This window comes from Corvus brachyrhynchos, unplaced genomic scaffold (genome assembly GCF_000691975.1).
Source record: "Corvus brachyrhynchos isolate BGI_N302 unplaced genomic scaffold, ASM69197v1 scaffold220, whole genome shotgun sequence".
In the NCBI taxonomy this organism is placed as follows: domain Eukaryota; kingdom Metazoa; phylum Chordata; class Aves; order Passeriformes; family Corvidae; genus Corvus; species Corvus brachyrhynchos.
In genome coordinates, this window is record NW_008236209.1 from 4,760,449 (window position 1) to 4,777,287 (window position 16,839).

Consider the following 16,839-nt stretch of genomic DNA (forward strand, 5'->3'; position numbering starts at 1 on the left):
GCCCCGGGCCCGGCCGTGCCCCCCGGGCGCGGGCCGTGACACGTGTGGAGGTAGCGGGACCGGCGCCCGGGGGAGACCGGTGCTTTGTGTCGCCTCCCGGCTGCTTCGTGTCACAGGTGTCTGTCCCCACGTAGCATCCAGGGGGTTGTAAACTCACTTTTATGGCCGTAGCTCCTGTGAAAAGTTACTTTAAGTTCTGCTGGAAATTTGCTCGTGCTAATGTGGCTACGCATCCAGGTAGGTTGTCACTACGGAGGTCCCTTTGCCTTCTCGTGGAATAACTATGCATTAATTATCAGACACACAACGAGCAGAGAGAACCAGGAGTGCCTGGCTGAGGTTTGGATGCTTAAACGTTGAATAACTAACTCTACGTTGATTATCATAAACACAAGGAGCAGAGGGAACCAGGAGTGCCTGGCTGAGGTTTGGATGCTTAAACGTGTTAAAGAACGAGGAACGGCTTCGAGGTATTGCTTAGTGCTCGAGGTGCTTCATCAGCAAGGAGCAAATGCAATTTAAAAGAAAATAAAAGGTAAAACTGGTTCTGTTACAACGATTCCTGTGTCTCAGCAGAACGTGGTGCTTGAGTATTAAAACTCTTGCACTTTGAAATCAGAAGTGGAGAGTTGCATATCAGGTATCGTCAGCTATGACAAATAAAAGATTACACCTAGGTCTGTTAGACGCACAAAAGATGTTATCTAAATAAAGCTGCTTAAAACTGGTCAGACTTGCTTTCTGTTGTGCACCAGACTCTTCTAGGTGAAAAGGGTCTGGCAAAATCATCTCAAAGTACAAAGTGTGCAAGAGTGAAAGGATGTCCTTTAAAGGGTCTTGTTGAAATTTTTTTCCATGTTAAAAATTTAAAGAGAAAAAACCCCCAATTTTCTTAGTGCTTTTAATATTTGTGGTTTTTAGTACCAGTGCCAAGTACTATAATTACTGGATATGCATTTTTATACCATGGCTGCTACACTCTAACACTTAAAAATATTCTAATGGTTAATAATACTTGAGGCAGTCTCTGTACCTTAATATTAGAGAAATCCTAATTATGTTGGTGAAGCTACAGGATCTGAATGTCAGCAAAAGTATTAAGACTTATTTGTTCATATTGTTTGTAAAAGTAGTTATGTTGTAGCTGAGGTATGAAACTTAGTGAAGGTCTGAGAACTTTCTTGGTCCTGTCGATGAGTTCTTTAGGAAATATTAAGAAATCGTGATATATGAGTGCTAAAATAACCAGGTGTGGAGTGTTGCAGCTGAATTGGGATGTGCATCCCTGGGTGTTTTTTGGCTGGACAAAGTCCCCCACCAAGGGGTGCCAGCAGAGCACAGGGCAGGGGATGTCCAGCTGAAAGGGCTCTGTGTGTGTGTGTAACATCTGAAGGCAACTGTTTGCAACAGTCGCTCTTTAAATTGTATTTTCCTCAGGTCTGTACCTGAACTATTTCATAAGGTCTGTGTAAAGCTCCTCTGGTTGTGCTCTGATTAAAAGGAGACCTGGTGTTTGTTGTGTTCGTGTTAGGTTTGGCCAGCAGCAGTTAAAGCCCATTTATGCCAAACCAGTTTCTTCAAGTTGAGTGTGAAGTTCCCAAATTACAGGAGCAAATACTTGTGTTGTCATAACCCTTCCTATAAGTGATCTCAGGGATGTGCTGCACTTCTCACTTGTTGGATTTCTACATGCACGTGGCGTGGGGATTTAACAAAGGTGTATTTTATGTCAAAATAAATTTTCGTTTGGACTTCCACTTAGTTTTTATAGAATTAAGTATAGCTCATTACAGCCTTGTATTGGCAGCCTGAGAGATCTCTGACCTTGGCCTTGCTGGAACTACAGTCAACAGAGGTACTGTGAAATAGGTTCTTATTTTGAAGATTAACTTGTGCCTTCTGGTGCTCTTGTCCATCAGCTGTGGCACAGGAGGGAAAATCCGAGGAATGGTTTTCTCTGAGGACTCTGCTTGTTGACTAAATTTAGGATTATGTTATTAGCAATAAGTGCGTTTCCAGTAGCACTTGTGTTGACTTGGAGTAAAAACACCTGGCAAGGAAAGGATGTGATCTTGAAGGTAGGAAACAAATTTTCATGATTCAAGTCACAAGAACAACATGAACTTTTGGAAGAAATTATTGAAAGTCAGGATTGAATTATTTTGCCCTTTTTGGGGGGGGGGGAGGGTCTTTGAAGTGCTGAGGATTTGGGGCTGCGCACTGGGCTGTTCCTGTGTTTATATTCCTATGACAGCATCACTTGTGAAGCTGTTTGTGACTCTGGGAATTCCTTAAGTCTAGGTAGGAAGGATGAGTGTTGCGCTGTTTAAGCTTCAAATATTCAGTGAACTTCTTTCCCCCTGGATATTGGATTAATAAATATTTCCATGGTAATGAAAATAGGTATAAGGGTGTTGATCATAATCAACTGTTGTAGATTATTAAAATATAATTACAGTCTACAAAGAAACAGGAAAGTAAACATTAGCATTTTACTGACCAAGCTGGATGAAATGCAGAAATAGTTGGAATTGGGCAGAATATGGGAATTTGGGCACTTTCTGCCCATTGAACAGGGAGGGTTGCATTTACAAGGAGCTGTGTAATAGGTGTAAGCACATGCTGTTTGCAAGACGTGAATATTTTGAATTGCATAAATGCAATCTCTGTCTCAAACACTTATTTTTGCAATAAATACTTCAGGAACCAGTTACTTAATTGCCTGATTGTGACAAGCAAGACAAGGCTGAAACAAAAAAGTGACTGAAAACTAAAGTATTCGGCTGGGAACCGGGGCTGCATTGTGAGTTGCTGCCTTCCAAAAGGCATTTTCGTGAGCTGAACTCTGCTGCTGTTGTGCATAAGCTGCTGCCTTTGCCAGTTTAAATAAATACATCTTTGATTTTGGCCAGTGTTTTCAGCCCATCCTCTGGAGCACGTTCTGAGCCCGGTCTGTCAAAGGCCACTGAATTTTGTCAGTGTTAGGAGTTGCATAACTCCTTTGTGAGTAATTACTGGCAGTGACGTGGATGACTCAGCTCTACCTAGTTTTGTGCATCTCTCAGAATCGCCACAATCGGGTGGTGTTCTGTTAGGGAGAGAAAGTAAAACCTTGCCCCTAATCTGAGTGCCCTCAGCCATCACAACAATGTACAGATTTTGTAAAGATCTTGGAGAACAAGTTGCCTTTAAAAAAAAAAAAAAAAAAGTATGCACATTAATGCTCTTAAAGGGAAAACAATGAGTGTCTTTATGCATTGAAAAGTGCTGCAATACAGTAATAATGATGGTGGGTTTGTATACCACTTCTGAAATTAGTTTTGGGAATCTGCTGTAGTATTCTGAGTCTCAGAAAGGAGCCAGGAGTCTGTTGCAGGTAGCTCACCTTCCTTCCTGCAGGATACCTTTGGAGACACTTCACAGTAACCCTAAATCCAAAGAATGGGATGATTTGTCTGCTCATCATAGGTAGAATTCTGCTATTTATGTAGTACTTTACTACATTAAGAATAAAATTTGAAATCATTGCTTTCATCGAGTTTAAATCTTACCCTTTCCCAGAATTACCTGCCATCAAACATGATTTGGAGATTGCTTTATGCCCGTTGATTCTGGAGTTATGATTATGTACGCAGGCAGGAACACTGCTAATTCAGTGATAGCTGTGCTTGGGGTCAGCTTTGTGTCTTGTCAGAGCTATAACTTGCTGGAGGCACCTGTAATTCTCCCCTGATCTGATAATGGGAAGGATCAAAATGTCCTTTTAAAATCACTAATTATATGTTGCTGAAGGTTTGGTATCCTGTTGGAATGTATGATTTATTTGCCACAGGAAAATAACTTTATAGCTCTCCCTAGTAATTGATTATGGGTTTCAGGTGTTTTAGGTTGTTTTATCTCCCTCTTTTACTTGGTGTGTTAAAGAGTGTGAGGGAGTTACGAGGCCTCTTCCCTTTGAGGGGGGAATTGAGGGACTGGGGTTGGCCCAGGATTTGTGCAGGTGGGGGAGTGGATGTGCCCAGAACCCTCAAATTCCTCAGACCTATCTCAGGAAATACTCGTTAGGCCAATGTGTTGCTAGTTAAATTAATGATGCAAACTCACTATAGATGTAATTAAGAATAAATGAGGAACAAATGTGGTTGTCATGACAGGATATTTTTTTTCAAAGTCTTTTTGACATAATTGGGATTTCCTATGTAAGCTTCCACTCAAATATTTTGAAATAAGTATTTGAAGCATTCCTTCTGTGTGTGGGGAAGGAAATTGGTTATTCCTGTGTTCATGTGGGAGAACTGAGGTGCAGGTCTTGGGGACACCGCAGTAACTTCCCAAACAGAGCCCAGGGAAGGAGGATATGGGAGCTCTTGGTGATCCTTGGGTAGAATTTTACCTGTTTGAAGCCAGACAAGACTTTAGGTGAGTGGTGCTGAATACTGCTTTTTGCTTCTAATTATAGTATGATGATTAAATTCCCAGTTCTGCTTTTTCTAGACATTTTTTAATGCTGTTTGAATGCCTCAATGAAGACATGTAAAAGCAGGGCAGGATGAACCTGCTTTACATCTTCCACTGCTTTTCCTGTGATTAGGTATTTTTGCTGACCTTTTGCCTGGCTTCTTTCAACCAAAACCTGTAGACCCACCAAATCCTAAGGCATTTACCATGCAAACAGTGAAAACATCCTTCGTATGTGGGGGGCAGATGGTTCAAATCTTTGGTAACACTGGGAATCCTCTGTTCTGCTGCAATAATCAGAGGAAAAACATGTGCAATAGTCATTAAGCCTTTTCCCAGCCCCCAGAAGCCCTTTGGGTATTCTCCCAAGGTAATAGGGATGGTCCCAGTCATGGGATCCATGGGATTATTTAAATCCAGAGGCACACTGTTCCCTGGGAGGCAGTTGGGTCCCTCAGCCTGCACCTCTGCAAAAGTGAGTGTCTGACCTGCCAGGTGCTCTGACCTAAACTTTGAGCTCATCTATTTACATAGTTTCTTTTGTTATTTTGTACTAATCAACAACGTGCGGTACTTTGTGTCATTTCCAGAATGTGTGTTTGGAAAGTGTTGTCAGTGTTTGCTTGAATGTCTGAGTTCAGTTTGTGTTTTCATGGGAGTTAATATTTAAAATGTTCAATTCTAGGACTTTAGCAGCACTGAACAGCAAAATGATTCGAAGATGAAGGAATCTCCTTCACAGTCATAGTAATGGCTTCTTCCACCTGCTCTTTTTATAGAGATGTACTTTTTAATTCTCAATAATAAATTAAATTTGTGCATTTGTAGATATTTAGTAAGTAATGACTTAGAGGTTAAAATAGTTCTGTTCTATATATGTTTGTGCATAAATATTCATGGTTAAATCACCAAAAGGAGCCTCACTTGGCTGTGGAAGCTGCATTTTGTATCTGGTTTCCACAGAGGTGGGAAATAAGCATTAACTGTCACTTTTCATTTTTGCCAGCTTCTGGTTATTGAAACTTGGCCAATTAAGTGACTGTACAAGACAGTAATTATTTGATTTTTGTCACTGACATTTTTTATCTGAATTACTTAACAAGCTACCAGACTTTGGGTTATATTCTAACAAGTTTGCAGATTTTTGTTCCTTGGTTTTTTTTTTTTTAATGGACAGTGACCAGGCTTCACAAACAAATATGGCAAAAGTTTTAGTTGTGTGTATCAAGCAGTAAAAGCAGATTCATGCCCTTGAACATCGAATTCTTTGGACTAGAAATTGGCAGGTGTCCCAGTCTGTATCAGTACAGAGAGACTGGACAGGAAAAAACAAACACAAACCAAGGAGCAACAATGAATGGGAAAAGTGTATGATAGGAAATTGTTAATTAAGATGATTACCTGCCATAAAAGTCCAATAGCTTAGTGTATTTGATTTGCCAGCAAGTTGAAAGTACATTACATGGTGTTGTCAGGAACACCAGAGAAGAAATTACACACCGATTTTCTACAGCCCTTCTGGCTGGTAGCGTTGGTTCCAGAGCTTAAACTGAAGTAACAAAACTTGGAAAATGTTGCCCATATTTATAGAAAGAAACAGTGAAATGCACACTAAAATCACTTTGAATTTAAGTCCATGAAGGAACAATGTTATTACATTTCTGAGCACCTGGAGTGGAAACCTAGTTTAGTTCCAAATAAGCTTTTTGGACAAGTTTGGTGGGCTTCACATTGGTTCACACTTGAGTGTAATCCTGTGGTATTGTGAAAAGAAATTGCATGGAAATGAGGTTGGAGGTCAGAGCTGGGCTGAACTTTGGTGTTACTTCTTGATTTATTTACTTAATTCATACAGGAACAGCCATAGTGAATGTCTCGTCCCCCCCAGTATCTAATTTGGAAAAAAATGTTTATGCAAAAAAAAGAAATAAATTACATTGCAAATTAATAACTTTGGTTTCTGGATCCAGGGTAATGGATGAGTGATTTTTGACCTTTAGAGTTGGGGTGGCAACACATGAGAGATGAAAGATGGGCATGGGCAGGAGGCACCACTGGTTAAACTGAGTTAGGATAAATAGGAACTTGTAGAAGGAAAATAAATGAAGCTTTATGCTATTTCCTTGATCTGGTTTTTTTTTCCAGTGAGGATATAGTCCAAAAATAAGTGCCAGTATCTTGCTACAAAAATTGGAGATTTAACTTTATCAAAATCATTAATTTGTGAATTAGCTCTTAAAAGCTCTCAAAACCAGGAGTCTGTAGCAGCAGTGGAAGTGGTTGAGGGTTTGCCTGGGTGACACAGTTGTGGTACAAACCTGGCCCTGCAGCCCCACCTGTTCCTCCAGATTCTGGGTTTGGTTCTGAACAGAGGAATCTCTGGGGCATTTCTTCTTAGGCAGGGATTTTAGAAAAAAAATCAGAAGTACAAGAAAAAAAAGTCATTACCCAGCCTAGAATTTAATTGGTTCACCTTCTGTTTTCAGGAAAAAAGTTGAAGTTTTCTTATGTTATTTCTAGTTAATATTTTAGTGTGAGACCTGTGCCACATAAAGGTAGAGATGCTGAACAATTAATATATAAATAAATTAGCAATTATTACTAGCAAAATCCATAGTGGGATTCACCCGTTTTTGTCAGGTATTTCCAGTTTTTAATTAATGCTTTACATGTCTGAACAGAGCATGTCCTTCATATTTTTGGGTTTTGGGTTTTTGTTTTGTGTAGTTTTAGCTCTGAATTATTTGTGACTTAGGGAGTGCTTAAACTAAGTTTTGAATTTTTTTTTTTTTTACTGCAACCGTGGACTTGGTATTTTCAAAAAGGCTTGGAATCACTTTTGCATCTTTTCTCTTTAAACTCTAAATTAATTTTCATTATAAGAGTAGGTTTCTGAAAAGCATCTACAGCATAAGTTTCGTGCATAACTGAGGAATTCTGTATTAGTGTAATCTTGTAGGGGTGGTATCTGTAGCTTTTAAAGGAGTTTTAAATTAATCCCAATTAAATAACACTGGCATAATAATAATAATGATGGCATTTACAAAGGGAGATGCTAAATGATACATAAGGGAGATGCTAAATATAACTGTTGAGTAGTAATGTTTGTTTGAAACTACAGCTTTAAATTAGAGCAACCCCACCACCAGTTTTCGCTTGTGTGCTCTGAAATGTAAATTGGTTGAATTATGAACTCTGTTAATTTGAAATTGCTTGGTCTTAATGAAGTTTTTTTTCTTTTTTTTTTTTTCCCTCTGCATTCCCCTCTCCAGCTAAATGGCCTTAAAATGGCAGATGAGCCTATGGAAGAAGGTGAACCATATTCCTACCATGTAAGTGTTTGGTACCTGTTCACTTCAGCCACTCATTAGCATGATCTCCTGTTGAAGCAAAATTTATGCATTCCCTGCTTTTTAATAACTTCGGAACCCATCATTTTATTTGAACACTATCTGAGGAGACTGAGTCTCAAAGATGGTTTTGGAAATTAGTACCTGGGTAGGGACTGTAAGTGCCTTGTTTGGGAAAATCTGCTGCATGAGGCAGAGCTTTATGGAAAGATTCTGTGTGCTGCAGGGAGCATTTGATCCCTCAACCTCAGAAATGCTCAGGCTGACCTCGAGCCTCTCATACAGAGGGCTGAATGCTGCTCTTGCTACACTGTCAGCTCTTCTGCCTTTGTAGTTTTTGGTGTAGTTGCTGTACCTTCAGCTCAAAGGTAGTTAATTCTGCTGTTTTCAACAGAATTAATGTGTACATCAGTATGTTAATTTTGCTTTTATGTAGAACTATCCCAGGTAAGCCCCTATTGAGCATGGGTTTTGTCCAGTGCCTGTTTAGGAGGTGCTGAAGATGAGTGTTTTGTGTGCTGGCTAAACCTTGGACTAAACTTCAGGCTCATCCTGTGTGTGGTGAAATGCCTGGCTTCCCATGGAAATATGTGCCATCATTTTTCAACACACTCATCCTTGTATTTTTGAGCAGGGTCATAAAGAGAGTGTCAGCTATCTGTTGCCCAGAGAGGTTGTGGACTTCCCATCCCTGGAAGTGTCAAAGGCCAGGAGTTTGGAGTACCCTGGGATAGTGGAAGGTGTCCCTGCCCATGGCAGAGGATCTAACTGGATGAGCTTTAAGGTCCCTCCAACCCAACCTGCTTTGTGTTTCTGCAATAAGTACATCTTGTCACCAGTTGTAACAACTGCTTTGTGTTACAATAACATTTATAAGTATGGGATTTGGAGAATGAAGTCTTGGGCATAGAACTATGTGGTGCCTGGACATTTCCTGGTGTGGAGTGGGTAACTAAAGTGTCAGAGTGGTCTCACATGTAGCAAAGAAAGGAGCAGTGGATCGTCTTGAGTTTTCCACTGCTCTTGAACCAGGAGGAGGAGGTTGCTGGGCTCTCAGGTGCTTGGAGCCACATACCAGGGAGCCGTGGCAAAGGCATAACTGATCCCGGTGTTTCCTTTGGCTCCTTGGCTCCTGGTGAACCTACTGGGAGCAGGGAAGAGTTCCCTCTTGTGCAAGGCCACTCAGTGGGAGCTGGTGCTTCAGCTCAGAAAGAAATTTGCTGCTCAGGCAGCAGAACACAAAGTGAGATAATCAAATTTGCAGTTCGTGGAGGCCAAAGTAGAAATGAAAATGAAAGTGGCTTGGAGCTGCTCAGCTCTGTGTGCTCATTCCTTGGCAATGATGAAGAGGTCTCTTTATACCTCAGTCATTCCAATTTTTAGTACTTTAATGATAGTTAAGTAAGTGAAATTATATAGACATCTTTTGTGAAGATAAAACACTTTATAAAAAAAATAACTCATTTCATCCGTCTCGAGTTAGTCTTTATTTGCATGGAAAACATTTCTCTCCTGAGTTCACATTTAGAAATCCTCTCAGTCTCCTCAGCAACCACGTGTGATGTCACAGGCTAATGGCTCGAGGTGGGTGATAAACACAGGAGAGGCTGAACTCTTAAAGAGCTTTTCTCATGCAAAGGTTCACGGTGTTAAGGAATACAAATTAGGATGGGGAAGAAAGAAGGCTTCTAAATAGAGTATTTACATATTTCATAGGAAGAAGCAACCATTAAGTCTGTTGTAGAACTTGGTGTGTAATTAGACAACTTGCTGCTTTCATCTGTCATCAGATGACTTCAGAATGCTGCTGTTCTTACGTGCCTTAAATTAGGCATGTGTTTAAAAAGTAAAGGAAAATGAAAAGATAGGTGTATCTTTCCTCTGAGTAGAGAAATGCACAGTCACCAAGGTGGATGGATGGAGGGAAGCCGGGATGTTTACAGTGTGTCATCAGCATATGTCAGCTGGGGGTTTGTGACCAAAGAGGGAAATAAAGTAGCTTGGATGTGAATTACAGAATTAACTTTGTTTTCCAGCAGTGTCTGGTGTTAATACCCACCTTTGTGTGGGAAGCAGGCAGAACAAACAGGCCTTTCCCAGAAGGGAGGATGAAATAAGAGAGAGGGGAGGGGAAAGGACTCGTGTGCAGTAACAGCTGGACTGCAGTTTGGGAATATACCAAGATGTTTGTTTGAACTCTTTCTTTCCCCCTCTGGACAAGCAAAGCAATTAAGGCAGAAGCAGTTAATGCCATGTGATGATTGCTTCTTTTTTTTCTTTAATTACTACAGTATGTACAAATTCAGATGAGCAGATTTCTGCTCTGAATTTGTCTAAAACCAATTAAAGAATTTCATCCAGGTACTTCTGTATGAGCTGTGATAAAGCTCATTAGAAGTTTTAATGCACAATCTTGGACAGTAAGTTCACCTGACTATAGAATGATATTGTTTCCAAAACCCAGCTGTTTCATCCAGTGCTCAGGTCCTTTCCTGGTTCTGTTTGCACTTCTCATTGAGGGGCAGTAACTCACAGGACGTTGGTTGGCTGTTTTTCTGGTCTCTGCTAAGAGAAGCTTTCAAAGTGAAGACCTGAAGAGAGGATAGAAGGCAGCTGATAATCATCTGATGCCCCAAAAATGAAGTACTGCAAATCAGATGGGATTTTCCTTTGTGACTGGGTTGTGTACAAAATACTGATATTCTTGGTAGGGCTGAGGGTGCTGCTCCTTTTCCCCCTGCGAGCTCAGGTTGCTGTTGGAGGCTTCAGTTTTTAATTTCAAGGGTGCTTATTTTGACACCTTGCTTGTTTTGGCTCTCAGAAACTTCTCTTACACCATAAAGCTGCAATCCATCATGGGTTTGTTGTCATCGGGAACGCTTGTCTTTTCACAACTGGCGCTGCCGTGCCCTGCTCTGCTAAGGATGAGAGGGACATGAGAAAGTCAAGAGAACATTAAATCACTCACCTAGCTCAGAATTACCCTTGGCTGTTTCAAGGAGGTCCCCACACAGGATAATCTTCCCAGGAGCTCTGCACCCCAGAGTTGTTTCTTCTCTTGGATGCAAGAATTCTCAGAGTCCTTAAGATGACTCATATCTTATTTATGGTCTTCCAATGCTGCCTGTTCCTCCAGCTACAAATGGATGACCAGAGTTATTATTTGCTGCTGTGAAAAGCAATAATTACCTCAAATGATGAAATTCAATTTGGCTTTCATTAAGACTTATTTCAGGAAGGGGAAAGATGAGAAGAGTAATCACTGGGAAAACTAAAGCTGCTAAGCAGAGGTGAAGCACAGAAGTCTTGGTTTAAAAATCTGTACATTTATTTCTTTCATGTAAAGTAATCCAGCTTTTCTGCAGTTGGAATATTTATGGCAAAGGGAAATGAACATTCTTTGAGAATTTTCCTTCAGTTTGGAAATTTTAGATGTGTCTATTTAAGAAAAGATAGATGGGAGAGCTCTTCATTTGAACAATTTTCCTTTATGCCATATTAGAGTTTCAAATATTTTATTAAAATAGAACTAAACAAAGAAAAATCCCAGTATTTACATGCATGTTTAGCAAGACTTAGTTACTGCAGGCCTGTTCACTGTTGTATTTTGTTTGCTTTGAAATCACAGGATGAAGGAAGTGTGAAAGAAATTCCTATTACACACCACGTGAAAGAAGGATGTGAGAAAGCAGATCCAGCACAGTTTGAACTACTTAAGGTTCTTGGACAGGGATCATTTGGGAAGGTAAGATGATAAACTTGTTCCATAGACCTGTCCAGACATTACAGGGAAATAGTGGCCAGTGGAGTTGCTGGGAATGTTTGAAAATGTGTTGAGTAATTGAATCCTTTTCCAGCCTTCCTCCAGTGCCATGGACAGAACCTTCTGAAGGAAATGGTGGTTTGTCTTTTAATGATGGGACTTGACATGCTGGGAATGTTTGGCTTTTTTCAAGACACAAAATCTGTGTTTATGTAGCTACAGAAGAGTTGATTGTGGCAGTTTGGAACTTGAACCAAAGTAACAGTAAAGTAAATAGCCTGGGAAATGTATTTCATGTTTTTTATTTTGCTGTATTTACCAAGTGATCTGCAGCTAAAAGACTCTAATTGTTCAGAGGGCACAGAGAAGAAATATGGCAGGGTTTTTGTTACAATGTTTTCCTTTTGTAATGTGTCACTTTGCAGAAATGAAGTTAAAAATCTGATCTCTCAGTCACTGTGTTGAAATACAGTAGTTGAAATATTAATCCTAGTGTATAAGGAGGTAATTAATTTTTGAAAACCAAACTCAAACTGCATCTTTTGCAGTGCATCAAAAGTAGTCAATCAGCTTACATATGTTCCCATTTTCCTGTTCTTCTGCTGGTTCTGTGTGTGTCTCTAGGCAGGAAGAAACCTCTGCATAGAGTGGAATGAGAGAGGCAGAAATAGACTTTAGGAAGGCACTGAGTGAATCAGTGATGATGTAGAGAACAGACTTTAAATATTTCTTAATATTTTGAGGTTTCAGAAACATTTCTTTACCTGGTAATGTTGGTTTCCCTCACACACTTCTCGCTGTCAGAGCCTGAAAAGCTCCATATATTTATTACTCCTGACTTGAGACGTGTGAAGCTACCTCAGGGTTCAGCACAGCTGGCACAGCCAGCCCTGACTCAGATTTGGCTTCCCAGAGTTCAGGGTTCTGCCAGCCTAAGGAATGCTCTTGCTTGGAATCCCACCAGCTTGGCCAGACATGCTCTGGAGCTTTGGAAAGCTGGCAGTGCCTGCTTCAGGAAGCAGCTTTAGGAGCTGCATGGTGCCTGTTGCACACCTGAGCTCAGTCTCTGTCTCTGTTGCTTTCCTTTGAAAAGAGAAAACAAACAAGGCAGATCAGTGGCTTTGCCTTCATGGTGTTTTCTCTTGCCAGTTTCTACTCCCAGGGTCCTTCCTTTGGGCATGGCAAACACAGGGTTGGATTGCTGGAGCCTGGTTTTGACATCAGTGCAAGATTTTACACTCCCACAGAAATAAAGGGTTAAACCTCCTGAATTAACTGAAGTTGTCTCTTCATCCGTTGAGGAATTGTTTGCCTTCTAAAGCAGATGTGGGGCTACCGAGGCTTTGTCTGCAAATTAAATGAATAGGTGGTGCTGCAGTAGTTTTCAGCTGTTTTGGGCCTTATTGAGTAAAATGTGTAACTTGTACATGAATTCCTTATGTTCTCACAAGTTGTTGGTTATTAAGACTAAAATATTCCTATGTGCTTATTATTAATATTTTATAATTGGGATTGTATTCATCTACAGCTGTTTTCTTAGTTACTGGTGTTCAAGTTACTCCCTTTACTATTTTCTATCCTCTTGACCTATAGGAGAGTACTGTTGTAGGTCAGTTATTGGGCAAAACTTATCAAAACAAAAAGCCAGACAACCTTGAAACGTGAGGGCATTTTTCTTCTAATCAGAGCTTAAAATAAAAACAGCACCTCTCCCAACCCTATACAACTTAGTCATGATGGTGCTTGAATTTCTGATTCTAGAGTGGAAAATTTGGTAAGATCATTGAAAAAATACATATCATTTCTAGAGGGAAATAAATCTAGTGTAAATGAAAGTCTGGATAAGGTGAGATCAGAGAGGCAATTTTGGTTAAGTCTTGGCTTTCTCTTGGGACTTGTATGTTATTTTTTGCAGCTAAACCTAATAATTCATAACTTAATAATTGCTGTTACAAGAACAGCAATTTAGAAGTAGGAGCACATATCAAACCAATTTGTAAATTGGAAGATCTGGTGGTTAAAAATTAGTGTAGCTCCATGTCTTTGTACTGCAGTATTTTATCTGATATGCTTTTCTCAGTGTCAAGTTATATCCCATCTATCTTTAAAACTCTTCTGGAGAGAAAAAAGTAGAAAAACCTGTTGGAGTTGCTATTCCAGAGGGAAAGGGTGCTTTGATCTTAAATGGTGAGGTTTCCTTGCTTTCATCTCACCACTTGTACAAGAATTCATTAATAAAATGAATGTTTCATATTTGAGACTTGGGTCTTAAACCTCAAAAACCTCTTGGGGGGTGGCAGACCAGGCAGAAGTGTCATTCTCCAAGAAAGTGATAGGAAGAAACATCTTTCTGTAAGAACTTGTTTAGTTAACTAGGAAAGAATCCAAAGTTTATGGCCGATGCAATGCTTCAGAGAGCTCGGTGTTGCTGCAGCTCTGATCTGATCAAGGAATGCAGTTTTGCTCTTCCTTTAAAGGCGTGTGCTTAGTACTTCCAGCAGAGCACTGGAAGCTGCCTGACATTAATAGGAGGTTTGCAAATGCTTTGTGAGAGTTTGGATTTGATTACCAAGCTTGCAATGATTTAAAAATCGGCTTTATATTGCCAGGTCTTCCTCGTGAGGAAGATAATTGGGCCTGATGCTGGGCAGCTTTATGCAATGAAAGTGTTGAAAAAAGCTTCTTTAAAAGGTAAGTTTGTCTTTCAGCTGAGACTTTGGACCATGGGGTTTAGTGCACCTGTATTTAAAAGCTTTTGTTAGTCTTAAATATTTGTCAGTGAGTTCATAACTCTTCTCTGACAGTAGGTTTTTTTTAGAGTAACTTGTAAGTTCATGTTTAAGTGTTATTTTAAACCTGGCCAGGTAGCTTTAATTATGTGGTCAGAAATGCTCTTTCAAAGTTTAAAATTGGATTATTTAATTCTGTTTAGACTTTTCATTATATGAAAACAAGTTAATTTCATAAACAGTTTTCCTTTTGTCTTTTGTTAAGTCAGAACTCTGCTGTGGTTAAAATGAAGTCATTCTCTTGTTCAGGAGCCATAACAATTTAATTCAGTGTTTTGGCTTTCAGGAGCCACTTGAATGGGTGCGAGTCCACTGTGTGTAAATAGGACTGTTACTGTTAAAGAGGAGAAAATAATCTTAAAAATACTGTATATTCAGTACAGATAGTTAATTCAAAAATTGAAGTTGGATGTAGATGGGTGCTTTTTTCCTTGAAAGTAGTATGGATAATGAAAAAATATGGGGATGTGCTAGAAGTATAATGAAGCAAATAAGAAAGTTGGGGCAGGCAAGAAACAAACCAGAGTTCTGCTGTCTGAGGGAATGAGTTTTTTGGGAGAACATTAAAAAGGTGTTGAGGGAAGAGATTCCTTTAGACAGCAAAGCCTTTCTGCTGTGTTTGTGTTGTACCAAGTGCATTTGTTTCACACTGGGTTGTTTCCCTTGCTCCCCCAGTTCGGGACAGAGTCCGTACCAAAATGGAGCGAGACATCCTGGTAGAAGTAAATCACCCGTTCATCGTCAAACTGCACTATGGTTGGTACAGGTTCCTTTCTCTTTGCCTACAGCTGCTCTTGTTCAGTCTCACTTTTGGAGGCTCCACATTAGGTTCTAGCAACTTGGAAAAAAAAAAAAGGAATGTAAATACTCATCTATATAAAAGTTTTAGGTTAAGCCCTCTTGAAGTTAAAGATTTGGAACAGTCTTACAAGTTCTGCAGAGATTTTGCACTTTTCATTGATTTAAACCAAACCCCAATAATTGACATTCTTGCTGTTTCCCTGTTTGACAAAGGAGAAATAAAAGAACATTATTTTAATCATCTCTCATGACTAAGATTTTCTTCTTTGAAGAAGCAAGGAATCATTCAATAAATTACCTCGTGTGCTGCTGAATTATTTCCGTTGCACGACAAAAGTATTGCCTGTGACTGAAATTTCTTAGTTGTAAAAGCATTCAGATCTGTTTTGTAGCTTTGTCATACAACCATTGATTTTTACTTTTTTATTTTTTATTTTCAAAGCCTTTCAGACTGAAGGGAAGCTCTATTTAATATTGGATTTTCTCAGGGGAGGAGATGTATTCACACGATTATCCAAAGAGGTAAGTACCTAAAATTTTATCTCCACTCACTCTTAGACAGGGGTTGGGTTTTGTTGGTACAAGATTGGCTTCTAAACCTGTTTTCCCTCATAGTTCTTGTCATAGTGAAGTTTTTAATAACTTGGTTGGGCTTTCCTTACATATTCTGGATTCTGTTCTATCCTTAAGAAACCCGAGTGTGTATTGATGAGTAGCCCAGGTTTTAATTTGGCATCTGCAAAGTACAGTTCTTTTGTCTAAAAATGTTTTGTTGCTTGGAAACACAACTGAAGTAAATGAATATTTAGCACTGAAGGAAGGGGATGTGTAGTTCTCATGCTCTTAGTCAGCTTAGGTGCTCCTGGAATCCTGCAGCCCTGAGAGGTTTCTGCTGCACTGTAAAATTGCCTTGTGCTGCAATCCAAATGCTCATCCTGAATCCCACAGAGTGGGAACATGGGAGTGCTTTTGAGCCCACTCCCCTCCATCCAACCCTGGCACACAACTGGACCTTGAATTTTTCATTCCTATTTTTGTTTTCTGGAGGGAGAGCTTCACAGGAGAGAATGGGATACAGCTACAGGCTGTTATTTTTTTTAAACATTTGCCATCAAATATTTATTGCATGTTACCTTAAGTGTTATGAACACGTTTAGAAGACTTTTATTTTCGTTTGGCAAACCTTTTATAAAGATCTAAATTTTTAATGGCAATTTCTCAACAGCTTCACAGCAAGAGAGGTTTTCAGTGTTTTCACCACTGTAAATCCATTTATACTGCCAAAGCACAGGAAAAGCCACTTTCTTAAATGAGAAAACTGTGTTATCTGACTGATTTTTTTATGGCACAGAGGAGGTTGTTTATTCCCAGTATGTAAGGCCAGGAGAGAATTTTTTCCCCCATATACTTTTCATAAAAAAAGAAAGGTTTTACTTTAGGAACAGGCAAAAGAGAAGGAAGAATTTAAAGGCAATTTTGTTAAAAGCTGAGCTTGGTAACACAGTCATTATGTCTAAGAATTGAGCTCAAAATTAATCAATCTGGAAGCTAAAATGGTGTTAAAACCTTCAAGTGACTGACTTGTCCCAGGTTATTGAAGCAGGAGGTAGGAAAGAGGTCAGGCTCTGCTTTGATATGGGATGTTTAATTACAGAGAGAATTTTGGAATAGCAGGAAG

At 39.6% G+C, this 16,839-nt stretch overlaps 1 protein-coding gene across 6 annotated transcripts in view; it reads left to right on the forward strand.

Annotated features, from left to right (window-relative positions):
• The first annotated feature begins 63 nt into the window (after positions 1-63).
• The window catches only part of RPS6KA6 (ribosomal protein S6 kinase A6), a 36,243-nt gene continuing 19,467 nt past the window's right edge, over positions 64-16,839 (forward strand). Inside the window, exons 1-6 of one of the 6 annotated variants that reach the window (XM_017742581.1) lie at positions 64-237; positions 7,731-7,790; positions 11,437-11,553; positions 14,181-14,262; positions 15,036-15,116; positions 15,604-15,683. In XM_017742581.1, coding sequence (XP_017598070.1) covers positions 220-237; positions 7,731-7,790; positions 11,437-11,553; positions 14,181-14,262; positions 15,036-15,116; positions 15,604-15,683 — 438 coding nt within the window. In that variant the 5' untranslated portion in view covers positions 64-219. Of the gene's footprint in view, positions 238-1,033; positions 1,085-1,208; positions 2,079-2,224; positions 4,420-4,447; positions 4,934-7,730; positions 7,791-11,436; positions 11,554-14,180; positions 14,263-15,035; positions 15,117-15,603; positions 15,684-16,839 lie in introns of those variants that run through there. The other 5 variants (XM_017742595.1, XM_017742571.1, XM_008641537.2 and 2 more) reach the window with 5 other exon arrangements.